The sequence below is a fragment of the Manis pentadactyla genome, chromosome 4, assembly GCF_030020395.1.
Source record: "Manis pentadactyla isolate mManPen7 chromosome 4, mManPen7.hap1, whole genome shotgun sequence".
Taxonomy (NCBI): Eukaryota; Metazoa; Chordata; class Mammalia; order Pholidota; family Manidae; genus Manis; species Manis pentadactyla.
The window spans coordinates 107128050-107155321 of NC_080022.1; the positions used below are offsets into that span (position 1 = coordinate 107128050).

General features: G+C 40.2%; 1 protein-coding gene across 5 annotated transcripts in view; it reads right to left on the reverse strand.

The window, feature by feature from the left end:
* The window catches only part of TBX15 (T-box transcription factor 15), a 118784-nt gene that overhangs the window by 53660 nt on the left and 37852 nt on the right, over positions 1 to 27272 (reverse strand). For 4 of the 5 annotated variants that reach the window (XM_057500596.1, XM_057500595.1, XM_036924443.2 and 1 more), the window contains one exon: positions 2326 to 2539. In XM_057500596.1, the coding sequence (XP_057356579.1) occupies positions 2326 to 2417 (92 nt within the window). In that variant the 5' untranslated portion in view covers positions 2418 to 2539. Of the gene's footprint in view, positions 1 to 2325; positions 2540 to 13188; positions 13503 to 27272 lie in introns of those variants that run through there. The other variant, XM_036924444.2, reaches the window with a different exon arrangement.

Consider the following 27272-nt stretch of genomic DNA (forward strand, 5'->3'; position numbering starts at 1 on the left):
TGCTTTTCATTTTTGTCAGTATTTTAGCACAGAAAATCAAGTGAAGTCACAACACCCTAAAGAAAAATTAATCTTTCATATGCACAAAATAATATGTGTTTTCTTTCAATTTTATGGCTGAATTTAGGCCAATTCTTGCGTCTTCCAGACCCATTAATCCTGACAAGCATCTCTGTCCATGGTGCTGATTGTACAAATTATGTTGGTACTTCAGAGATTGAGGGCTCTGTAGACTGCAGTAGTTCTGAATCAACAGGATTACAGTTTGGGGGTATAAGAAGAAGTAGATGGTGACTAAAACCTTTTGAGTTGGACAAAGAACAGAGAGTCACACACAAGTAACATAATCAAGAAAATGGGAACGGGGGGTAAAATTGAAAAGGATACTATGTAGGCAGGAAAAGGAAATGAAAAGGAAGAAATCGACAGGTGAAGGGAAGGGAGTGAAGAAAATCCACAGAAAAGAAAGTCTTCTTTGTATGTTTCTACACTGTTCCAGAATTGCTTGAGTAAATTTACAAGTAGCAATGGCAACAGCTGAGGCAAACCAATACAAAATCCAATAAATACAGTCTCTAAACCTAAACAAACAGATATGTTTAAAGAACAAAATGTATATTTATGCTATAAATATCTGGATATATTCAGGGATCAAGTGAACTTGGGAAGACAGAGATATGGAAAAGAAAACACCGCAGAAGAAATCATGAAATGTGGCCACAGGAGAGTTGTTAAGAAGGCTCAGGTGAACTGAATTTACTGAAGTGCAGGGAACAAGGGAATGACATCAGGAACAAAGATGACTAGAATATACAGACTCGGTTCTAGTAAGTGAAAAACCCAAAGTAAAAACTGAAAAATATTATAGACAAAAAAAATTATACTATTTCCCCTCTCCCAACCAACCTCCTTGACAAAAACTAAGAAAAGAGTAAAAACTTTTTTTTTAATTGCTCTGTACCCTTCCAAACCATGTCATCTAAAAATGTAGGGCAGGAGTAGACAGAAACCAAAACAACAAAAAGGAGATGGTATTGAAAGTAATTCTCCTTCAAAGATGCTCCTCCTAAGAAGCCTTTTAATTATTTTATTCATTAGCAAAACTTAGAGGAGTAAAAAGGTTCCAAAAAATAAAGAAAATGAGCAAGATTTCAGGTCCTTTTAACTTCATGTTTTTGTGATGTCTTACTGTTTTGAGAGGTTTCTCTATATGCATTCAAGTGAGCTGGACCCAATCAAAATATTCTTTTACTTTAAATGTCCATGTTCATGAAGACAGCTGATAATCAATGATTGTGGGTCCTTTTGGTCTCCATGATGTAAGACTATGTCGATTTGCTTTGAAAATATGAAAGCACCATATTTGTTTTAATTTCAATTAACTATTCCTATATACTCAAAAACTAAGTCCAAATTTAATTTTATTTAAATCATTTTCATTTTTAATCCAAGGAGCAAAAACTACAACCATTTTTTTTAAATGCAGAGTTATAAATAGCTAAGACCATTATTTTAGAGGCAGACAGTTTTGTATGGAATTCTGAAGCTGCCCTTACCTCCCTTGTGACTTTAGTCAAGTTAATTAAATTTTTTCAGCCTTTGCATCCTCATACATATATGGGATTATCATATCTTATCCCAGAGGATTCTCATGAAGTTTAAATAATATATGTTGAGTATCCAGCACAAAATAGAGACTTAACTATGGAAAATTGAAGTACTCCAATAAAAGAGTAGCTTAATTATTTCAGGAGAAACTGTTGTTTGAAAAAACTTTTATCATCTTACATAAGTAGTTTTGCAAAAATTTCCACCAGATCACCATCAAAGTTTTGTAATAATTCCAAGCCAACAATAAAACACAATGGATCAATAAACAGGACTCAGAAGATGCACAAAGTCCAGCCTTACCAAAAACACAATTCTTACAAAAATGTCTGGCTGCTTGAAATTCCTTAGAAGATGCAAGCAGTTGTTTGGGGAACAAACTTTTTCTCTTAAAATCACTGGAGGATGAAGTAACATGTGCTTTGGAAATTTACTGTTTGGCTATTATGTACCATGGATCTCCAGTATTAGCTGCAATACATCTGTAGGCAGAAAATGTTTGCAAGAATAAGGTAATTTAGGTTTGAGTGGTCACTGGAGGAGAAAGCAAAACCATGAGGAACACAACAAGATCACTTTACCAAGATGTCCAGATGTAAATGCAAGTTGCTTTGACTTCACCAATGAGTCCTACCACCAATAAGTGGGGAAAAAAAAGACGTAATAGTCCTGTACATTCATTCTCCATTCTTTGAATCTGGCCACTCATATTCTTACCTGCCTGCTTTGGTGATGATCATCTCAGTTCCGATGTCATGGAACCTCTTCCAGAGGTCAGCACACTGCAGCTCCACCTGAATCTCCTCCATGGAGGACAGGGCCACAGGCACAGGGCCTGCAGCACCAGGGCCCAGGTCAGCGCGAGTGTCAAAGGAGCAGGAAGTCCGCTCAGTGAGCACCTCAGAGTCTGAACCAGTGCTCTGCTCGGAATCTGCAAAATAAACAATCAAGACTTGGGTGAGAAATGCTGAGCTCTCTACCACAGCCCTGGCCCTAAAAGATGGGGGGCTGGGTGTGGGGCACAGTAGGGTAGGGAAGGTGGGTGAACAAGAGGAGACTCAAGGCTGGGAAGCTCCAGAGCACAGCACTCAGGGCATTTTATGATTTTTTTTAATGGTTTGTTTTTGTGATTTACAATCTTCTTTCAGGTTTTGTGTTTCCAACATGACATCTGGCATTTTAGTAAGTTTTAGCAACAGCTGAAGAAAATTGGTCCACAGCAGGTAATATAAAAAGTACTAATGTCACCATGGTGAAGGGCATGAAGCCAAACGGGCAAGAAAATAAACAAATGCCAAATTTAAAAATTTATAATAATAAGTACAGACTATAGCTCCTTGTCTAGATTATACTGTTTCATTAGGCAAGAAAAGATTCAATGGTAACAGCAACAGGTTTTTTCATTCCATACCATTCAGCATCACTGCCCACCAGCCACTTATTTTTAAACACAGAACTTTTCCTCCATTTATATATCTTGGTCATCAAAAATAATGAAAAATTGTTTGGGATCTGTAGAAGCACTTTGTCATATATTTGAGTAAATGGCTTTTCCTAAGAGTCCAATCAGGCCATTTTGGATGAAAAAAAAAAATTGTGCTGTGAGGCAAGGATGTAAGCATATGGAAAAAGTTACCCAAGAAGGCGGTTGAAACAAAGGGAATAAATGAGTTCAGAGGACACCTTGATTGGTTTCTGAGGTCTGGGCAGAGGGGAGGGGCGATGCGAACAGGAAGGTAGGATTGAGAGCAAACAAATAAAAAGCTAGCATGCTGGGCCAGATGGTCCTTTTCCCCTGTGTGTTCTGTACTTATGAAGGGGTGAAGTGGGGGGCAGGTGAGGTGTATAAGCTGATAGAGAAGTCTGAAGTCAGATTTACTAGAGAATTTTTTAATTTAAGAAAAAAATTTACTTTTAGAAGCCCAGTGCGAAGAATTGCATCTTGTAAGGTTTCCCAAACTCTGATTAGCTGATACAGTTTTCTCAGGTCAAATGTTACCACAAGCCAAGCCTAAGAGCCTATTTCTCTTTGGTCTCCTTCAAGCATAGAAAAGTGGAGCTACTTATCTGAGATGAGAGCTGCTGCTGAGTGACAAATCTCCATCCCAGCTTGATTCTATACACCTTTCAGGAGCAGAGCCATTACATCATCACATACTTGGCCAAACAGCAAATCCAAGCTCCTGAGACATGGATCCCCAAATCCCACTTCATTTCTGTGATATGCTGAGTTCTCCTCACTTAAGGATACTGTGAATTTTTCAAAAACTTCTCAAAGCCAGATTTTTTAAAAAGTCTTGTCCTACCTTTGGGAGCAAAGTGTTATGAAACCTCGTGCCATAGAATGCTACAATTACAAAAAGTTGGAAATATTCATCCTAAGTAGGGCCCACAGAAACTTTGAACATATGATTTCTCCATTGTGTGTTTTGGAAGGGAGATGGGACAGTAAGATATCACTATACTAAGTGATAAAATGTTAATGGTAGCCAAACTGAAGTCAGGATTGGAATGCAGACTATGGCTAGAGAATAGGAAATAAGAGACTCTACTCCTAACTCACTAAGTCATCTGGAATAAAATACCTACACAAAATGTAACATTAAATGGATTAATAAATAATCTTGGACAAATCACTTAGAACAATGGACCTATTTCTTCCTCATACATCATGAAAATGTGTATACTCTCTTCCACTTCTAATGACTTGAAAAATGTAAGATTCTTTTCTAAGGCAACTTTCATTGGTAACCCAGGAACCTCAATTAGATGCATCAAACTTAAAACTGTTTGGGGAAAACAAGTTAAAGAAGAAACAAGACTTAGGGGCCCAGATTCACATTATCACAGGAGTTAAATAATCTTAGTGGGCATTCTGTTTATAGTTTCAATCCAATCAGTCAATAAGCACCTATCAGCATGTGGCCCTATATTAGGTACCATGTAGATAATTTGAGACAGAATCCCTGACCTTGAGAAGTTTTCCAGTTAACTTTGATTGAGTATGCATTTATTGAATGTTTACTATGTGACCAGCACTGTGATAGATACTGAGAAACAACCAAAATACACAATGAGGCTTCTCTTAAAGGTATTTACAGCACAAGTGGAAACTGGGAGCATTCACAGAAAATCGGAAACCAAGACAAATATTATCATGCAGTTTTGCACACCATCACATACTGCATATCTCATGGGAATACAGAAAAGAGAGTGACCTGAGAGAGCTATGACAATCCTGGGGAACCCATGGTTATTAGAAAAGATGAGGAGTGGAGGCATAGGTGATATTGCCATGAAGAGGATTTTCAGAGACAATCGCTTCCCTGGAAATACTCTGTGCTTCTGGATTCTCACTCCCTCACAAAACAGAGACTAAAATGTTTGCATACAGAATGCCAAGCACCAGCCCATATTTTCAATAACATGAAAGCACTATGTGATTTTCTATTTGTAATTATTTCTTAGATACCATAATTTGGAAATAAAATATTATATTTTATATAGTTTTTTTTAACAACTCCTAGGATAGGACTACCTGTGCTGCAAGCTACCCTAGAATATCCTTAAAATAGGAATCTTAGAGTCAAGATCTTGGTAAAAATAAAGCTTAATTATTTGTAAAATACATTTCTAAATCATACTTACATAAAATATTTAGGCTAACCAGATAAATTATTTCAGCTGTTAATCAGAATGCATAATCAAGTTACCAAAGTCATGAATGTATGAAATGCACAGCACGTTATTTCAATCAAATCCAGTCATCCATTTGGAAATATAATCAGTCCCTTGAAGATGACAAAACATCTCTTTGTTTTTAAGCTCTTTTATTCTTGGCAATTTGTGACTTCCTGCCTTCAAAAAATAACCATTAGGAACTCATGTGAATGACCTAAAAAGACTTCTTGGCTATCAGATGTCTCTGAATAGTATCCTAACAAGAGAAGGTTTAGTAAATCAGGAACATAAGTGATAATATTGCACATAACTAAGGAAGTTAAATGAGAAAACTCTGGGAAGCTGCACTGAGCCAGTTACAAGCCACTGGAGAACATCGTGCAACTCATGGGGTCAAACCAATATATCTATTATCGTCCCTATAAAACCCCTAAAAAATAAATTCTAACCATTAGTTCATGGTGTTCAATCATATTCAACCCCTGACCTATTTTGAAAGGATAAAATGGATACTATAACATTAAGTTCACACAGAAAGTTGAGGTTAGCTTAGATTGAGTTAAATTCTCCATTCATAACAAATAATAACAATAATAAAATAGTTCCTTAATTTTTGTTTTCTAATATATCCTTCCATTTGATGAGGTAGACATGACATACAGTTTTCCATCCATTTTGTAGATGAGGAAATTGAGACAGAAAAATTAGAAACAAATGGCCTAGAAGGTAGGTGGTGTTCTGCCTTCTTATCCAATGATCAGGTCTCCCCAAGATCACACTAAGTTCAACCACAGCCAAAGCAGCCAGCAGTTCTGTAACACCCCTCAACTATTTTGACCATCCTTAGAACTGAAGTGGTTTAACGTGTTTGATCTAGGCCACATAGGTTACATAATTATTTTGGACCCCGTTTTCCTTAGTCTTTATAACACATGCACATGTACATTTAATCAGGTGCTAAAAGTCCCTTTTAAGTCTAACATTTAATGAATGGATTAGTAGCACAGCTTAAAGACCACCAAGTCCAACAACACCTTTGATTGACAGGTATAGAAAATGCCTGAATTATGTGAACTTAGACTTAATATCAAATTAGGCATTATTAAAACATATTTCAGAGTCTGCCAGGTGATTTTTATCTCTCCTTAACTAATAATTTTGAAGAATAATTCATTACTACAGTGAAGAAAGCACATTTACTCCTGGGGCTCTGCTACTCATCACAGGTGGGGTCTTGTAAGTCACTTCATTTCATGGATGCTCAGTTTCTGTATCTTTATGTTTTTTTATCCCTTTATCTTTATTGTTAGGGACTAGGATATATCTTCCTTCTCAAAAAAGTATATTTATGTCCTTACAATAAAATAGAATCTAATGATTCTATTGGTAGTAACTTTGGACAGTGAGATGAATATAAGCTAACAAGAACTATCCCTGCCAAAGAGTTAATGGTCAGCATCTATTGAAATTTACTATGCACCTGGCACTCTGCTAAAACTTTATATACATAACATAATTTAAAATAACAAAGCTATTATTTCCATTTTATATATTAGTGCCACACAAATCTAGATTACATCAATTCTGTCTCCTAAGGACTGCAGGCATATCAGACTATATTTAATTCCATCTTTATTTTACCAAACATTTCTGCTTCTATGACCAGGTTATATATGAACAGACCAAGACAGATAAAACAGGTTCTTGCTCTGAAGAGCTCACAGTCTCGTAGGAAGGACACACACGCTGTTCCAGGAACCTATGATAGGTGTTCCAACAGATGGAGGAGCAAAGCATAAGGAGTACTGAAGAACAAGCAAGTCAACAAGAAGATCAAGAAGACTTTACGAGGTGACATTGAGAATAGACAGGAAATATAAGTTCAATATGAGCAAGGAAAGAAATTGTGGGGACAGAATTTAAGGTAGTAGGAATAGCATGAGTAAGGATTTGTCACTTTTAAAGAATTGGAAACACACTGATATGGCTAGAGCTTGAAATATACAGGGCAAGAGGGAGATGAGATAAGAGATAAAGATGGAAAGTCAGGGTCAACTCAAATAAACAACTATTGATTTAACATTTACTATGTACCAGTCACTCTTCTAGATTCTTGAGACATCAGAGAAGAAACAAAAATTTTTATGTTTTATATTGTAAAAACTATAAACTATATTTTATAGTTTATATTCTAGAAGGAACGTGGGTGTCATAATGTGGAGTTCAGACTTTATCTTCTTTATATCAGTTTTCTTTTAAATGAAGGTGGTAATAGTTCTGTCTTCCCTTCTAAACTATGAATTCCATATGCTGAGTTTAATGCTTTGCTACATGTCTTATATGAATGATGTATGTTAACCTGGTTTCAGTGTGGAAAATGGATGGTAAAAGACTACTACAGTCAGAAAAAAGATGTAAAATTTTCTGAGATTAGATGCACAATGCCATTTCCCTAAGACTAGGCCTCAGCTGTCATATTTTACCCCAATGAAGAAAATAGTTTGAAACAGAGAAGGACCCAACCCAGATGCTAGTCAATTGTGATTTGTTTTTGTTTTTCTTCCAATAACTGGGACACTGCTATAATAAGCGGCACTTCCTTTCTGATATTGGCAGGGCAGCCACTCGTTAGTCTACTTACTAAGCCTGAAGTTTCTAAAACCAAGGCTCCCACATTATCTCAGAGTCCCATTCACACCAGGGAGGACATCAGCAGCTCATAACTGAGCAGCATGCTCTGTACTGGGCTCAGGTGAACTCCTGTTTCCAGAGGACCTCTGCAGTGGAAATTGGTTCTTGGATGTCAGATTTTATCAGGTAGCTTAGCAAAACCTTGGGATGAAACTTTTCATATAGTAATTCTAAACATGGCAGAAACAAAGCATTTGGCACTGACCTGAGTATGGACTGAGCCCAAATTTGATACCCAGTCCCGAGCTTCAGGCAATGAACTATAACCCAGGTTGGATCAATCTAAAATTATGATGATAGCAAACACTCAAATTGGCCTATTAGATGACTTTAGTAATGGGATGAAGTCTCTGAGATCTCCATGCCCTCCAAGTTCTATTTGGGAAATGCAGGAGGTAACCTGAAGCCTACAAATCCCATGCCAATAAACCAATTAAGGCACCTAAAAGCACACATCTCTCAGCTGCCCAAAGCACTCCCCACCTGACAGCCAGCACCCCTCTCGGTGATATGCAGAACCGGAGGCAAGGACCCAAAATCATCCCTGAAAACTAAGCCTTTGAAAGTGGCTTTGCAAAGAGGTGGCAGCAGGAATTTTTATATTTATTTCTTATTGCTCAGACAAAGGCTCAGTGTCATTAAAGTTTCATCCTCTAGTGCTCCAGCATGTTTTAAAGGAGGTGAAAAGGGGGAAATAAGTAACAGGAATTACACTCTTTTATATGCATTATCTCATGCAGTTTTCACAGGAAACCCTGTGAAATAGGCATTGTTGCTACCATTTTACTAATGAGGAAACTGAGGTTTGGCAAGACACTTTTCTCATGTTATATAGCTTGGAACTGTCAGAGCAAGATTTTAGTTAGCCTGACACTGGAGTTGATGCTCCTTCCGCTAAATACTATTGCCCAGTTTTGAGTACCTTTCCACTCTGAACTTGGAAATGCAGAGCTAATGTTCAGGTTGATCAGTCCAAAGGTAGCTCTATGGAAACTAAAACATAGTCAGTTCTTCTGAAAGAGGAGAAAATTCAAACCAAGGTCAGATGGGAATTTTCCTTTCTCAGGAGCAGGGCAGTTATGTTCAGAAATATGCTACATCTCCTTAACAATTTAACATTATTTAATAAGTCATATACATGTAAAAGACCTTCTTTGGCTGTATTCCACTTCCTGTCTCCAGTCCCTCCTGGGTAAAACATTCAAATGGGACACAGAGATCACTGAAAAGCACTGTCAATGTCAAATCACTCCTTTGCTTTAGCCTAGACCATAACAAAATAACATTAGAAGGTCTTGGAAGATGTTTAGACCCTGAGAAATGTGTAATGACAGCACTGAAAGACAAGAGAAGGCAGCTGTAGTAGTTCCTACTTGTGCAGAATTTTGTTTATTTAGGCTTACCTCAGGTCAGAGATCAGGGCTCAGAAGATTCTCCTAAGGAGAATTCATCTGATAACAATGTATGTGAAAGCACTTTATAAACACTAAAGTATCAAATTAACATACAAGATTATATGCCAGTCAAGTTAATCAGGTCCTGGATTTTCTAGAACAGTCCTAACTTTAAATATTTAATTTCATTCTCCCCATAATATTAGAACTTTTGAGATTGACTTTTTGTTCAGAAAATATTCCTGATGAAAGCACAGAAAATACATAAATGGAATAATAAAAAATTGATCACAAGCCACATGGCAATATTCAGTCTAAAAAAACTGCTTGTGTCAGAGGTCCTCCAAAAGTTGACCCTAATTGACTGAGTGGTCTTCAAGATTAACCGATTTTTCTGGGTGAAGTGACACATTAGCTCACCCTAAGCCAGTGCTTGTTAGTCCTTTGAAACCACAACTACTTCCAACCAACCACCACCTCCCTGGCCACTTCCTAACACCATCAAACATCTGCCACAGTGGTCTTTTAATTTCCATGAAGTGAAAAGGAAGACTTCTCACAAAGGGCCTAGCAGAACTTGCCTTATACCTTGTTAGGATAATCTCACTGGGCACCAGTAAATAAATAAATTCATGCTAATACACTAAAGGGGATGAATTAAGCAGATAATTTCCAAATGACAAGTATGGAGCTATGACTTCCAGAGCCAGTGCCCTTGGAGGTGGCAATTTCAAATATATAATCTCAAATATATAATAGACATTTGAGTACAACCAGGAACATGTAATGTCCTTCAAATTATACTCAGGAGACCACCAGCTACACTCAGTTTAAAATCCACCCAACCTATCATGCTAAACACAGGGAACCATCCTGTTTAATAAGTTTAAAAGCTATATGGCTGGCAACCATACAACAATCTTCCCAGTAATGTTCTGAATTCATCTGTTCAGTAAATCATTTATTTATTCAGCAAATCGTTATTGATTACCTAGCCTAGACCTGGCAATGTGCCAGGTACAGTGAGGGGTACAAAACTGAACAAGATATGATCTATATCTTAGGGAACTTACAAAATCACTTAGGAGAAAGGACAGGTTAATAAATAATCTAATAAAAGTAGAATAGCCAAAATCCAGCAAGGCACATAGCACTGGGGATTGGAATTCAAAACATGGAGTTGTAAAGCTCACCTCTTTCTTTTCCAACTCTCTAATCCTGAACAAGTCACTTAACCTCTGTGAGCCTTAGTTTCACCATTTGTAAAATCAAGATATCATTAATACCTTTGATTTGAAAATTTTATCAACCACTAACAAACTATGTGTATGTGTGTATTTGTGTAAATACTTTATCAATAGTAAAAATAATACAGGAATGCAAATTTTCATATTATTATCTAAGACAAGTATCAACAAATGCCACAGGAGTTTAGAAGTGAGAACAATCTCTTCCAGCCCCGTGGTCTTTTCTCGTCCTAATGAAGAGATGTCTGCAAATGAAAAGACAGAGCTGAGGAAAAGAGAGGAACCTTCAGTAAAAGGGAAATCGATGGTAGAGACATGACAGTAAAGTCTACCAGACAGGTTTGGAGAACATCAGTTAATTCAGGTACATCTGTATTAGTCCTCTTGCATCCTCAGCACCTGAGACAGTGCCTGGCACCTATTATGCACTCAATGAGCTTTTTTGTTAAATGAATGAGTTGATGCATGTTTAGCAAAGCAGGAGAAAAGATATAGCCAGAGAAAAGCTGGGAGCATAGGCTGCAACCAGATGAAGAATCTTGAATGCTATTCAACTTCTGATCTTTTCAGGAGACCAATATATCTCTGGTAATGAGGTGTCTCAATTGAGTACCATGTTCCCAGGGAAATACCTGCAGGCTCACTTCCACACACCCTGAACTTTTAGAATCCCACCAGCTTTTCCTGCCGTGGCCGTGAGTTGTGGTAAACTGACTGTCTAGGTCTGACCTGGAACCTTTCAGAGACTTCAGATGAGCTCAGTGAGTTCAACACTCACACTCAAGCACCTAGAAAATTCTCGGAACTAACCCTCCTCCACATGAACCCAAGGTGCCTGCAATCATGAAGATAAAATGGGGAAAGGAGTAAGGCCTTCTACAAGTGCTAGAGCTAGTGATGTTGATGAGGTGGGAGTGCTAGGGTGGCAGAGATGACCTCCCCTTCAGGGACAGATGGTTCCTGCACACACAGCTGCTGTGCCCTCAGACCCCCACGCAGCTAGTATGCCCGCTGTCTGCAGGAAAGTGGTGTTTCCAGAGATGCTGGGAAGGCGACAGAGCACAGTTCTTCTTTAGAATCACACAGACCCAGATGGATGACTTCAGGCAGCGACTTAATCTTCCTGAGCCAATTTCATCATTGGAAACAGAAATGCCAATAACTCTCAATAATGCCACTGGCACACAGCAGGAGTATGTTAAATGTTAGTTCCTCCCATCATTTGTTAAGGAAGGTTTTGTGCTCACAAGAGTTATATCTTTTTCCAATCACTTCCCTGTCTATATCTGAGAGAGAGAAAGAAGGTCTGTGCTCTTTCAAAAAAAAAAAAAAAGAGGACCCTAGTAAACAAAATTTTAGGTGTAAAACAGGAAAAGATCACATTGTGAAGAAAATAAGTCAGGCCTTAGAACAAAAATTCTCAAAACTGAATGGTGTTAGAAGGAGAAATGGTGGAAAGGCAGAAAGAGTGAAAGCAAAGAAATAGAGAAAGTGACAGCTAAGAAAGCCTGTTTTTGTGTGAGTCTACTCAAGTGGTTCTCTCTGGTTCATGATGGCTGCCACACTATTTAAGAAGGAAAATGACTAGGATGTGAAAGCACAGGAAAATAGGACAGATCACTGGAAAAAAAGATCTGTATGTTGGATCTTCAGTAGGAAATAGGGCCAGGGAGGCAAACTCTAAGCCTTCAACAGAGAAGGGGCGAGATCACACTTGGTTGAAGTAGTTTTGTTCCACGAGAGGTGGGAAAGACAGCAAAGAGCTGGGAGGCTGCAGGATCCCCTGACTCCAGATTGACAGTGTTGTCAGGAGTACTCACTCTCTGGCTCGGGGTGAGGAAAATACACGCTGAGGAGGTCAAAAAGATCTACAGTCTAAGGGAGTCTTCCAGGGAGCCCGGGGGCAAGGTCTGAGAGTTAGGCATTATAATTCTACTTGACAAGGGAGATCACTGAGTCTCGGTTAAGGTAACATGCCCAGCACCGCCCACCCAAAAATATCAGAGAGAAGAAAAGGACCTGGGTCTCTCTTACTCCACAGCTCAAACTAACCCACCATCCCATACTACTTTAAAAAAACCAAAAATCCAACGCTTTGACAACAGAAAGAAGTACAGGGCAAGTACTAAGCATGAAACAAACACACTGGATTAAGTGCATTCCCATTACAGTTGTCCTTGTATTTATAACTCAACAACCCCTGCTTAAGATGCTTGCTGAACTTAGAATCTCACCCTCACATCTCAAGTTCCCAGATTCCTCCAGGAAAAGCCCATATCCCAAGTCTCTTTTGTCTCTCTTTTTTTTTCTCTCTAGACATTAAGTCATCAAAGGATGCTTACCCCAAGGCAGAAGTGGGTGGGGCAAGGTAAGGCGCCACCATACACTACCTGCTGTGTAAAGGCTGATGTGGGAATCCCAAAGTCAGCGTGTGCGGCATGACACTCCCAGCTCCATTCCTGACTCCTGGACTCGACTTGCTCAGGTCAGTCAACTCCCCTCATTCCTCAGCCAACATCTTGGCTGTACAGCATATGCCTCTGCTTTGCCCCAAGCCTACTACCTACCTTGAGGGTCAGAATGACCCTTGAAGAGATGGTGCCCTCCAAGTGTGTCAGCAATTCAGAAACTGACAACTTCTAAAATAGCTGGTGTGCTACTGGGTGTCTGTTGCTTTCTGAAGCAGTGCATGATTTCCTTGCCAAAGCTGCTCCTCCCTCCTCCCCACAGGGTTCTGCACTGCCTCTCCCTGTCCCAGCCCAGGAAGATGTGGAGCCCAGGAGCCGTGGCATTTAAGCGCTGTCAGAGTTCCCACTTCAATCCCCGTAGTGGTGCCAGTTCAGCATCTGTCATGATGACCCAGCGTGAACTGTATTTAGAAGCTTCGGACATGGCACTGTGTTCCAGCCCATCTCAGAGTGACTGGAGATTTCCTGAGCACCTGGGCTTGTGATTCAAGTGCTCCTCCTCCCAGGCCATAGGGGTCAAAATGACTTTCCTATGCTCAGTTTCCTTCTCGGGAAGGTGCCCATCTGCCAAGGCCTCTCTCAGAGAGTTGGACTATACTGATGCCATTATATAATGCTATTTAAAAATCCATACTTTTTATAAAGCTTGCAAGATATGGCAGAGGAAAGAGAGAATGGTGGGAAAATCAGTCATAAAGGGGGTTTAATTCTCTATACATAACTATTCTCACAAATTTACCAATTAATTAATTCCAGGTAAATTTCCCTAGAATTATATTCTGGGAGTGCTCAAAATCTACCAGTTATTGCCAATGAGTAGAGAGAGGCTGCATATGTTTCTTGATTTCTAGTGGGACAGTGCATAATAATTCACTTCGTTTTCTTGGCAGCCTCCATGCCAGTCTAGAAAGTAGCCTACTAGAGCCCCCAAAATTATAAATTACTCCTGATTAGTGGTAAAACAAATAAAATCCCATTTATTTACACTTTAATGTAGTCTCTGCCTAAACAGACTGGTAATGTATAACACTAATCAGGTGGGCTGTCAGTTTTGAGGTCTACTGCACTTGGAGGGGGTCCTCAACTTTGCTAGACCACAAGAGAAAGAAAGGCTTTTTCCCAGTTGACCCCCAACTCTGCCCCAGTGTCCCTGACCAGAGTCCCATGGATGTACCCTGTCATTTAAAAGGCATCAGAGTTTGGCCTCTCCCCATTTCTGGGCAAGGACCCAACACTCAGAGAATGTGGTTTTAGGATCATGGCATCTAATCCATTCAGGGATTATTTTCCCCCCTACTGCTCAGCTGGGTGTGTTAATCATCACCTCCCTTTGTTCTGTAAGAAATTCAGCCCATGGTTAATTCCAAGTTTCTATGCATCACTGTAGTTTAAAGATGGCGTTTTGACAAGTCAGATATTTTGAATCAATAGACCACCAACCAGTCAAAAACCTTAAGCAGTTTTAGGAACATGTGGAAGTAATTTTTTCCAAGAATTCACAAGTCTGGAGGATGAGATCTTCTTGACGGTGTGTAGGCTGTTGTATATATTAAAGTATTACTTTATACACCTTATTCTACGTGTAATCAAAATTGATTTAACAGTGAAGACAGATTTTCCTTATTATGCGAAATATTTTGTATTATCAGATATAAATTATAAGGAGTACACTCTATGCAGCACCTTTAAAATAACCAATAAAAGACTAATAAAATTATAAGTGGATGTGCAATGATTATATAAGTAAAATTCAAATGTTATAGGTCAAAGAATTTCATAGAAACCAGCATATTTTGTGTGACATTGACTATACATCTACATTTTTATTATAATTATCTCAACTGCATGCAGTGACTCTGTACAGAAAAAAATTATTCCACAAAATACTAATTTCTAATTTTTTAAATGAAGAGAGGTAAACCTAAAGTCAATGGATGGTCTTTTAAAGTTTATAAGTGACCTAAAATTATAACTAAAATATGTAGGAGCTTGCATTTTTCTGAGAAAACAATGTATGGTATTTATGGGATTCTCTGAGAAATCTATGACTTTAAAAGGACAAGGACCACTGGTTTGATAGGCTTTCTTAAAGTGGGAGGGAAAAATGTTCATTTTTCTAAGCTCGTTTCTGCTATAATGTAAAGCATTTCCCATTAGCCAAATATTTCCAATGGGAGAAATATTCAAAAGGGTACAACACAGAGTACTAGAGGTGCATCTTGATGCAAATATACTCTTTGTCTCCCTTATGAAGACGAAGTGGTTGTATTTCTCTTCAAGAGTTAAGTGGTCATGTGGGACCACCCCAGCTTTCTCTGTATGGCTCCTTACTTCCCATTTATCTTTATTTTAATCACATATATGTATATGTATAAATGGGTTTTATTATTATAGTCCATATCATTTTGCAAAGCAGGGGACTTAAAAATTATCCTTAAGTAAATGAAAGTAGGGCTTTTCCTTCGGCCTTGCTGCTGTCACTCTTGCATACTCTCTCACCTGGCCTCCCCCCACTCTCGGAAAATCCTCAGTGGCACAGGAACCCCTGTCTCGCTAGGCTGTCTCTCCTTATGTGCACCAAACTGCGGCAAGTTTGCTATCAAGGGACACACAGTATGGTCTCCTCCCCAGGGATGTGCTCTTGGTCAGTGGTCCCCATAGCTCTGAAGAAATCCTCTTCCCACTGCCACCTCCCACCCCTGCCCCATGTGCCCTAGGGCAGTGCCTGAGTCTGGCACTGGAGTCCAGAGGCAGCTCCTCAGGGAAAGCTGGACATAGCAAGTAGGTGACACTGCCTGGGGCAGGACTGCCAAGGCTTTCCTAAAGGCCAAAGCAACCAAGCCTGCCCAGGGAACATTTTGGTGAGCTCAGTTTGTCTGCTACTGAGAACCTCCTCGCCCTCATCATCTATTTTTACCACATTGTGATGCTGAAGACTGTGCTGTCATTAAAGTGAAAGATAAATGGAGTAAACTCTCCATTATCTGTCATTCTAGGATGAAAGGAACCCCGGATTCAGTGTCAGAAGGCAGGAGTTTGAGCCCTGGTTCTGACCTTGATATGACCTTGAGGAAGACACTTAACCCCGCCAAGTCTTAGTTGACACATCTGTGGAAAGTGTATAAGGACTCCTACTGCTTACCCAACTCAGTGAGTCCTGGAAAGGTAACATATGCAGATGAAAGCACTTTGTAAACTATAAAGTGCCTTAGAAATGTAAGTCATCAGCACTGCATGTAACCATTTAATCCACAGAGATTTCTCCCCATGCTAAATCCCCACTTATTTTTCACTGCCCATTAACCATAGGAAACTGAGACTCAGAAGCAAAGTAGTGAAGTGAGAAGAGCCTGCTTGCTGGGAGCCTGAATTCTCTCCTCTCATCATCCACGCCTCCCCTATTTGTGCATCCAGTTTACTCTCACTGAGCTGCTACTGCCTCCCTTTAAAATGGAGATGACGATTCCAACACCTGTGCGGCAAAGATCTGGACAAAGTGAGCTCTCCAGCATCCTGCTCCATGGCCTGTGATTCTGCTAGATATGACCAAGGTCACAGGGTTCTTGGTAGTGGAGAGGGGACCAGCATGCAGGTCTGCTCATCCATAAGTGCAATTCACATCATTGTTGCCCTGGCCTCTGAACCACAGCACCTGACCATCTCCCCAGGGATAAGCCTGTGGTGTGACAAGATCCTGAATTATCAATGAGGAATCACAGTACAGTTAGGCTGTCTCCCATGCTAAGTGCATTTTACTATATTCTGATTCTCTGTTAAACTATGTAGCATCTTTTCACTGATCAAGCAAAATAGCCCATCCCATAATGGTGGCAGGAAGATAGTTCTTCTTTAAATGATCAGATTGCAGTCCATTCTGGGAGATCTGCTCCTTCACACACCTCTTTAGATGGAGTCATTAGTCTACAGGGTAGTTATTGTAGCCAAACTGTTTTAATCATTACCAGAAACAGGCAGCTTGGTTCAGTCCAATGATATAATGGTTTGTGCACAGGCCCCTGGGGCTCCCAGACCTGTGGCAGAGCTGGCCTTCTGCTTCTTTCATGTGAAATGAAGGCTGATCCCAGTGAAACCTCAGGTTTTCATGAAGTCACTCAGCTTCTCCAGGGTCCTGCCTCTTTTCTCTCTGGGCCTCAGTGTAGCTCCTCTTCTCTCAAAGAATACCTCACTTCTTTGCCCACAGAGTCACTGTTCTAGCAGGACTCAAGAATGTTCATCAACTTTCTTTCACATCTGCAAGAAAATGCCTAATGCAACTGTACCAATTCTCATCTCTCAGAAGGACCTTTGGAGCATGCTGCTTGTTGCCTCAGAGGAAGTGACTTCCCTTCCCTCCAGAAAGACCCTACCATGGATTGGATAAGGATTACACATCGGGATTCAGTTCTTACAAAATGATTCGTCCCTGAAGACAGATGTTCTGCTAACTTGGTCCTTAGAATAAAGATGTGACATGTTCCTTGTCATGCTCCTAAACTGAACTACCTGTGAAAGACTTCCTTCTTGCCATCATTTACAATTTCATTATGAACCGATGCGGTCCATGATAAAATACATCCTCCTGGGCAAAAAGGCAAAGAGTTTTAACATATATCAACTCTGGTCATTTGATGGTGGCAGTTTTGAAAGAACAAAACTAAAGAATATGAGGCCCGATCCAGGCTTAGATGGGAAAGTTCCAGATCAAGTGTGATGTCTGCCATGGACACAGGCATAGGGGGTAGCAGCCTATGTGTTACATATTCTTCACTATAATATTGCTTCAAAGATTTCTACCAATATGCTGCAATGCATGAATTGGCACACTGTCCCTATAAACTGCTCTCAGGGAATAAAGGCTATTGTGTCATTGTTCATATTTTGTGTCATTCTTTTCAAGTGGGCCAGGTTTCTAGAGGCAGCAGATAAGCCGCTAATCTCTCTCTTCTAGCAATAAGGCCATCATGCTAGCAAACTTCTTCTGCTCTGACACAGTTGTGGTTTTAATGGAGAAGTAACGTCTTCATCAGTATCTGTGCTATTTTCACACTTCATTTCCTTCCCCAACTCTTGGATGAAACCCATCCGGTCCTGGTGATTTACTTTGTGGGAGTTTCTTTCAAGTAAGTTTCCTTCACTAGGGATGCCATGTGAGCATTTTCAGGACTCCAGCTGGGGAGCACCCAGCCTTGAAACATCATTGTGTGATCAAGTCATTCAAGAAATCCAAAGGCACTGGCAGGAACCCAGCAGGGAGGCCCTTAGCTGAGGCCTTCAGGTCTGAAGGTAACAGAAGCAATTGCTACTTTCTCTGCCTCTCAGCCGGCACTGGTTCAGTGGCTCAGGCAGTCCAGATCCTCAGGACTCTGAGAACTGGGAACAGATGAGAGGAAGACACAGACACTTTGATTGTGATCCACAATTGATGCTTTCTCCAGATCTCTCAATGAGTTTCACAGTCTCCAGATAACCTCAAGGCAAGAATGGTCTTAAACTCCTTTGGTGTGTCTTACAGTTACAGCAGTCACCCAGCTCAGATTCTCTAAGCTGAAATTCTCTAATTTCAAATACTCAATTCTGTGGTCCTTGGAATACATTTGCATTTAAAACGTATAAATAGGAAATAGTGTCCTAATATCTTGCTTGAAAAACCATCCCTTAGCATAAGTACACAACAAAATATTTTTAATTTGTACATTAAGCTGCTGGGCATACATGGCTTCTAAAGGAGAGATTCCTCTGCTGATTTGAGGCCTACGGCTTCATTGAGGCAAGGCCATGTGTGACTTGCTCTCCACTGGGAGGAGACAAAGAGAAGACTGAGGTTGAAAGTCTTATGATGAAGCCAACTAACACGGAGCCAAGACTCACTGGCATAAAGAGGCTCTCTTAGGTCATGCATCCTTGAGGCATAAATCCACATGAGGTGATCTCATTTCTGGCCTTGAACATAGTTTAAATGATGAGCAGAGTTGTGCTAGGCCATTGAAGCATCTGCCAATTGCAGTAGAAGAAAATAGATGAGCCCCTTCCCTCAGAACAGATTCCAAATATAGGGCTGGGCTGAGGCCTTCCCAGAGAGGCCTATTCAGGTGTCACTTCCCTGAGCTGCATGATCTCTATGTGGTTTTGTCATTACCGTTTTGTTTTCTTAAATGAATGTCTGATCCTTGTATCTTGATAACAATAGGCCACCCCTCCCCATTCTCCAACAGGTAGGCTTTAATCAAAATACCAGAGTTCAAATACCATTACCAAGAAAAACAAGAAAAAGAACAGCATCAGTGTCTCCAAGTTTGCTGGCATGAAAGCACAAGTGCTTCATATTTCTTATTGGAGAGCAGGTGGATCAGTCTCAACATCAGCACATGACCTTGGTTCTTTGCCAAATGAGTCAGTGAAAAGAGGAAAGCCCAGCATGTCACTATAGTGCTGTGTTTATGCCCCTACAAAGCAGCATGCAGGAGCAATTTTAATACTGCAACAAATTCAAGCTTTTAGAAACAGAATCATTACACTACTCAGATGCCATCTAGCCTTATACAATAAGAACAGAATACTCCAGAACACAAGTGAGTAGGAAAAAGCTACATCAGTAAGTCATAAAGACATCTAATTTGGAATAAATCTCCTTGACAGCAGAGAAAAGATTCTCCCTACCCGAAGAGTAGAAATGTCCAAATTCCAGCTGTCAGAGGATAATAAAATAATAAGGAAGAAGCTCATCTCCCAAGTGTAAGAGATACCGTCCCCAACAGGCTTGGCATTCTAATTTCATAGTAGAGTCCCACATTGAGTTCTGTGGAGTTCTACACACAGGCAGTTGCTAACGTGCAATTCCCCAAAATAAGAAGCAGGAACATCTCTCTGCTAAGAAATCGGAGTAACCTATGCCGCTCCTACTTCTCCCAGTTGGCACAAGGCCACTGGAAGGGTTACGAGTAACAATAATAACAGCCATTGGCTGAGAGCCGGGAGCAGATCTGTGGAATCCCAGGCCCTGGTCCCCCCCTGCTGGTTGGCAGGATCTCCAAGTGGCTCCTCAGCTCTCCTTGGCAGGCATTAAAGTTCACCTCTTGCAATCACAGGTGCCATTTTCTGCTCTGCCTCATGGCCTTGGTTGCGACACCCCATTGTTTCTGATCCCTGGTGGTAAAAGCTAAAGGTCACCATTGACCTGGGCCAAAATCACTTCCTGCTCCCATCCCTGCCAATTTGCACATACACTCCAAAGGTTACCAGCTTGATGTCAGTGCTCTCTGTCCCTACACGGGCCTTGCTACTCCTCCAGACCTACAGCCCCCTTCTAGGTTCTCTCTTTTCTGTGCCATCTCTTCTGCAAGCGCAAGAGGACCCTGTCCCCGTCCATGTTAGAAATCTGAATGGGACTCTCTAGCAGTGCCTTCTAGCTCATAGGAATATAAGTCTAGAGTACAAGATGATGCAAGTGTACTACAAGGAGAATATTTTTAAATTATTTCTGTGCTTAAAACCAACCTTGTCTTCAAAGGAAAACCAAGCTTCAGTTCTCAAATAAGCCATCACTGAGAGACAACAGTGTTAAGCCCACTCTTTTTATGAGACTTTTTACAATCCTGGAGCCAACTGTCAGTTCAAGGTGTTTGATCCCTGTGTCTCCCTGGCAGCCTGCCCAAAAATAGCCTTAAACACCCACAAATGCCCAGGTTAGGCACCCACATGAAGTATGGCTGGGCTTCCCAACTGTGCCAACCGCAGGAGGCTCAGCAAATGACTACTAACCTTTGGCTCCATGAAGGCCGACAAGGACTTTTTCCTTGGCCAAGAACCTGCACTAGAGCTCACAAAAGACAGAATCAAGTACTTCTTTTATTTGAAATTCTGCTGTCTCAGAAAACCAAGTGCAGGAAAACACCAGATAAAGGCTTTTAGCACTTTAAGGAATGGTGAATCCCGTATTTAGAAATACTCTCAGCTCAGGCCTCTCACAGCAGTATAGAAATTGAGAAAGCAACCAAAAAAGGAGGCTGGAGGAAAAGGAGGCATTTCGCTATTTAAAAATATATAAACCCAATCTTGACATTTTCCCATATTCCCAGGGACTGGTTTCTGGCCTGTGGCCAGCTGGGAGTATTCTCTTTAAGACTTGATTGTGTGATGAAATGTATTAAGGCCACTGATCCTAATTGTAAAACACATTTTAAAATGCAGTTTCATTATTTCACAGTTCACATGACAAGATTTCAGATGGGAGTAGAAGATACATAAGAAAGGCAGTATGCCTATAATATGTATGATACACATATGGGAATTATCTCAAACCTGCGTCTTCTTAACCCAGCACTAATATTTTATACACAGGGTTGTCTCAAGTTTTTCTTTCTTTTTTAAAGTTTATGGGCCTTCACACTCAAGAAAGTCAACAAGTCTCCTATTCACTACATGAAATTTTAAAATGAATATTGGTGAGTATTTTCTTGCCTCCAACAAAGGTAAATATTGTTTCAACAAATCTGAAAAAAAAATCATTCTAAATAAACACTAAAATTAACAGGCCAATATCTTGTCTTTATTTGGAGTGGGAATAACCTAAACGTGGGTTTTGTAAGTTGTCTATAGTAGGCCTTATCCACCCTTCTAAATTCTCATAACCAAGAAGACCAAATAAAGCCCAATGTTCTAGCCCTCGAGAATTGTCACATGACAGTCGGGTGATGACTGAGAGGAATACTAATCATCCCGTGGACACTTGGTAAACCATCAGTCTGATCAGCTACTTTCCAGTAGACTGTAAAAACCTTCTTTTTCTCCAATCCACAATCAAATAATATTGTAATTTGAAGAGTAAATGTTACAAATCAACAAAGTCAAATGAACCTTTGGGGACCAAGGAAAGCTAAGGAGTTCCCCTACTTGACTTGCTAAGACAAGGATCAAAGGAAACTTGGAGTGGGCGCAGTATCACAGACCCGGAACCAGGGTCAGGTATTTGGCCTTTTCCCGGCTTCCAATGACACTGAATACAACAGATAAATTAAGATCAAGGCACACAGCAGTTCTAAAAGCACCAGCCTGTCCCCAGGAGATGCCAGGGGGCAGTCATCATCTACCATGGCCCAGATCTTGTCGTCACTTGGAGGAACGCCTGTTAACATGGAGATGGATTACATACAACAATGTCTGATCAAAAGCCCTACAACATGATCACAGAAGGGGGCAAACTCATCAGGAGCATTTACTTGGCCAAGGAAGAGATCCTAATGTAGTACAGGACAAAGACAACAAAACTTACTATGTTCTGACTCCTGATGTATGTGAAGCAGTGATTACCCAAAATAGCAAGAGTGCTCAAGTGCTTACAGGAAAATCTGACCCTTTAACTTAAGGCAAGCATGGCCTACCAGCAAATCTCAAAGACAGGAAATATTTCTGGGCTTAATAACTCAAACTGATATTCATTTCAAATTGGAGGATTTTCCTTAATCCAACTGTTGGTTTCAATAATTAATGCACCCAGGCATCCTAGCTGGGAGCACTGCACGACTGACAGGGCCTTTATTCAGCCCTCAGGTTCCACCAGAACTACCCCTACCATTGAGGGCAGAATCCTAAGCACCTCCTTGGCTGGAAGAATTACAAGTTATCAAGCTTCAGGCTTTATCAGGCCCAAAAGAAAGACCCAAGAAGCAGAATGAAGAATGCAAACCACGTTTTCAGAGGACCCACCTCCCTTTTCAGAATCCATCTTCATAGGTAGCAGAGAAGTCACTTACATGGTGTCATTTTAGGGTTGCCAGGAAATCTTCTCTTGCCCTAAGTTTGCCTACAGCTCAACATTGTAGATCACCTAGGCCATGGTTTTATTTTTAGTTAAAAGAGACTTTTAAATATAGAGGACCCACACACACACTTTTAAAAGACTATCTGGTTTTTAAATAAGGAATGATGTGGTGAAAAAGATGCTTAGGAAAAGTAAGGTCTGGAACTGCTAGTGATTTTGCTTCCACATAGACAAGTCTAGAGCCATTCCAGAGCCATGAGGTAAAGCTAACACACCAAAATCTTTATATTTCACAAGTCAACAAATCTCATCACTGTATCTCCCATCTCATATGTCCCAAAGCAGTTCAGATTGTGTCAGAAAACCAATCAATCAATGAATAATTCCTAAGCACCTACAGTGGAGGATGCCAATAAATATAATGCAGGGGCCTGTTCCCCAAGACTTTACAACCCTCAATGTAGACAGTGTGGAAATATAAAATTGTTGGGCCATCAAAAAGCCCTGGAATGCTTTTCTGCTAGGTGATACTCTTTCTGTGAGGGTCCAGAAACACAGCTCATGGAGCAATTTTACAAAGAGTAAGCTCCCTGCTCTAGGACAAGCAAAGAGTAAAAAAAAAAGGCAGAGTGTCACATAAGGTCATACTCTCCTTCAACTCTATGACCCTGAACTAGGCTCCAAGGAATGCTTATGTATGGAAATTTAGTGAGGTCCAAGGCTTAGTTACAGCAGCCCACTCTTCCCTATGTATGTACCATTGGGATTTATAGCCCAGTAAAAAGGTCATCTATAAAATAGTTCACCTTTCCAGGCAAGGTAAATGTGCACAGAGTTCATCCTAAGTCTTCAAAGGCCTCCTGTCTTTATAGTTACGAGCTTGGGGTCTTGCCTGCCTTCTCCATTCTCATCCACAACCTCCTCCATGACTTACTGTGGCACCCATATAACACAGTAATGATTTATATACTCCCATGTGGTATTTGCCATGGCTTAGTGTATGATCTTGTCTTCCCTTCTAGAACATAAAATTTCTGGGATCAGGGTCCATGTTTTATGCTCTACAGAATCTGGAACTAAGCATAGAACCAACCATCACTAGATAGCACCATCATGAGCTAACTGGGAGATTTATTGCAGTTCCTAATAAACACACCAAATAAATCAATTATCAAGTGATTGACGTTCACGTTACAAAGCTGGATGTGTTCACTAAGCTACTGTGGTTATCATTTCATAATATATACACATATCAAATCATTACATTGTACCCTTTAAACTTACACAGTGTTATTTATAATTATAGTCAATAAAACTAGGGACAAAAAGACTGGAGGGAAAAGCACCTGGGTTATGCTTTCTCAGAAACAAAAAAGTTAACATCCCCCAAACTGGGATAAGCCAGTATCACATACTCTTGATGTGGTGTACTGAAGACACATCACTTCTGTGTATTCCTGCCAAAATGTATAACCTGAATCTAAACATGAGGGAACATCAGACAAACCCAAATTTAGGGACAGTCTATCCTATAAAATAACTTACCTGTACACATCTAAAGAAAAGGTCATCAAAGACCAAGAAAGGCTGAGGAACTATTTCAGAATAAGGGAGATTTTTAAAGGAATTTAATAACCAAATGCAATGTGTGATCTTGGCTTAGATCTTGGATCAGGAAAAAAGACTATCTGTAATGAACAACAAGACAAATGGTGAAAATTGAATATGCGCTGTGGATTATAACAGATTGTATCAATGAAGGAGGTCTTCCGCTCACTGACAAGTCATTCAAAAAACAATTAATATGTATGTGTGTATGTGTATACAAATGTATATGTGTATATGTGAGAAAACAAATGAAGCAAAACACAGATGATTAGTGAAACTGAATAAAGTATATACAGACAGAAGTTCCTTGTACAGTTCCTAAAGCTTTTCTGTAAATTTGATATTTTATCAAACTCAGAAGCTAAAGAATGTTTCATTTGGGAAAAATATCAAGAAGATCTTGAAAAAGTTACCACATAGAGAGCTAAAGAGATACTCAGCATCTTTAAAATTAGATTAAATCTGCTGACATGCTAAAATTACAGAAATCACAACAAATTTTGTCTAACAAAGCCAAAGATTCAGAATGGATTCTCTGGTTCCTGCCCACCTCCAATTCTATGAGAAATTTGGGAAATTAGACTTGATTATAGAATATTACATTTAACTAATTATTGCAGTGTGGAAGAAATGCGAAGTACTATAGAATAACGAAAACAATTAAGTATTGAAAAATGCAGCCATGTGCTTGACAATAATTAAGGTAAAAAAAGGAAATGAAGAATTTGGTCCATGCTGGACCAATCCAGTGAGTGGTCAGACTTTGACCGCTTTAGCTCAAGATGATGCTTGGCCCAACGCAGCCCAGCTTAGATCCAGGAGCTAGGGTTTCCTCAGGGCAGGGCCAGGACTAGGGTGAAGTGAATAAGGCACTGGCCTGGACTGCAGAAGTTACAGAGGCACAAAAAAATCCAGTAATCAAGATAAACCATACCTTACTGCAATATTTTTAAAAACCAAAATTAATACAAAAATCAGTGCTGAATAAAACATCAAAATATTAAAACACCATGTTATGAATTGATTATTTGTGTCCCCTGCCAAACTCATACACTGAAGCTCTAATCCCAGCAGGATGATAATTGGAGGCGGGGCCTTTGGGTTCAATGAGGTCATGAGAGCTCCGCCCTCATGCTGGGATCAGTGCCCTTACAAAAAAAGGCACCCGAGACCCTATCCCTCACACTGGCTCTCCCTCCCTCCTTCTCTTTCTCTCCACAGTGCTCTGACACAGTGGGAACATGGCCGTCTGCATAAGGGAAGGAGCTCTCACCAGAAACTGACTGCTGGACCTTGCTATGTGAGAAATAAATTTCTGTTGTTTAAGCCAACCAATTTATGATATTTTGTTATGGCAGCCTAAGCAGACAAGATCAGTATTACTAAACTGTCTTTTTGCTTCAGACCCCATATCACTCCAACACTTTGATATTTAGTTCACTATGAATTTTTTTGCTTTTACTTTGATTTTATAAAATATTGCAATAATATATTGTTTGTCCTGATTAGTGAGGTAATATTTGCCTCACCTAGTCCTAGCCCTGCCCTGGGAAACAGTGTAAAGCTTAACTCTGCTCCATCCTACACTACAATATCCTCACATGTTGCCTGTTACCAGCTCACCCTCCCAAAGTAGCCAAGTCCCCATGCTTTCTGGCCTATTTTACCAATGTCTTGCCTTGTTAGGCAGTGGTGAGGTGCTCATCAACTCCCTACCAACTCCATCTGGCCAGACGTGACTCTTCTGCTTCCCAGGGGCCTGGTTCCAAAGAAGGAAAATAATAAACAAATGTCTCATCCTAGGAGAGGCAAAGAGAGGGCAGAATAGTGAGATGGCAAATTGAAAAAAGATGTATGGAAGATCATGATTAATGTGCCAGCATTATAAATACGATTTAATGGGGAGTCTAACTGAGAGAGAAGATGCCTTATCAGTCATCAAAGAGTACAACACCTCTATTATACTATATATGCATAATATACTATATATACGCAATAGGAAATTAAACACATGTTGTGGTAACTGTCTTTGGCAGAGAAGATAGGAAGAAGAAAGAAAAGGGAGGTGTAATAGAGGTAAGAATGTCAGTGATTAAGTGCCTGCTCTGCACCAGGTTCTGGGCTAGGTACTTCCCACATTACCTCACTGAATCTTCCCAGCTGTGAATGCTGGGCTGTGAAGGATACACCCCTATGCCAGAAAGCTTTCAGGCAAATAAGAGTATGCATTTATAGACATCTGCAAGAGAGACTTCAGCTCTCCCTGCTGGAAGGCAGAAGGCAATGGTCTGCCAGGTGTGCAAGGCATCCGTATCTGAACGTGAAGTGTACAAGGTGTCTCAGGGCAGTGCCTGAAAGATGATGGTCCTTGACATTTTCAGTACCTGACCTCTGTCAGCACTACAGGGGCTCCAGTCTCTGTAGTTGGAAAAAACACACCATCCCTACCAAACTGAGCTGAGCCCTCCCTGGAGTTACTGCTGCTACAGCATCTGTTCCATTACTATTGTGTTTTCCCCATCTCCTAAAAATCACCTTAACACCCTGTGCACTGGCAAAACACAAGAGCATTGTTCTCCAGAACAGTGTCAGTCCTACTTCAGTCTCCCAATTCATCATTACTAAGTAGAGAATAAACTCGGTTCAGAGTGCAATGAAAGCTACCAATAGACCAAATGAGAGATGAAATCTGACTTCAAAACCAGAATAACCACCAATATCTGCAATAAATTCAACATATCCCAAAACACTGATTAAAACTTGAGTTAGGAGTCAATTTCCCCACCTTGTACAAACACCTGGAATATATTGCCTTTGG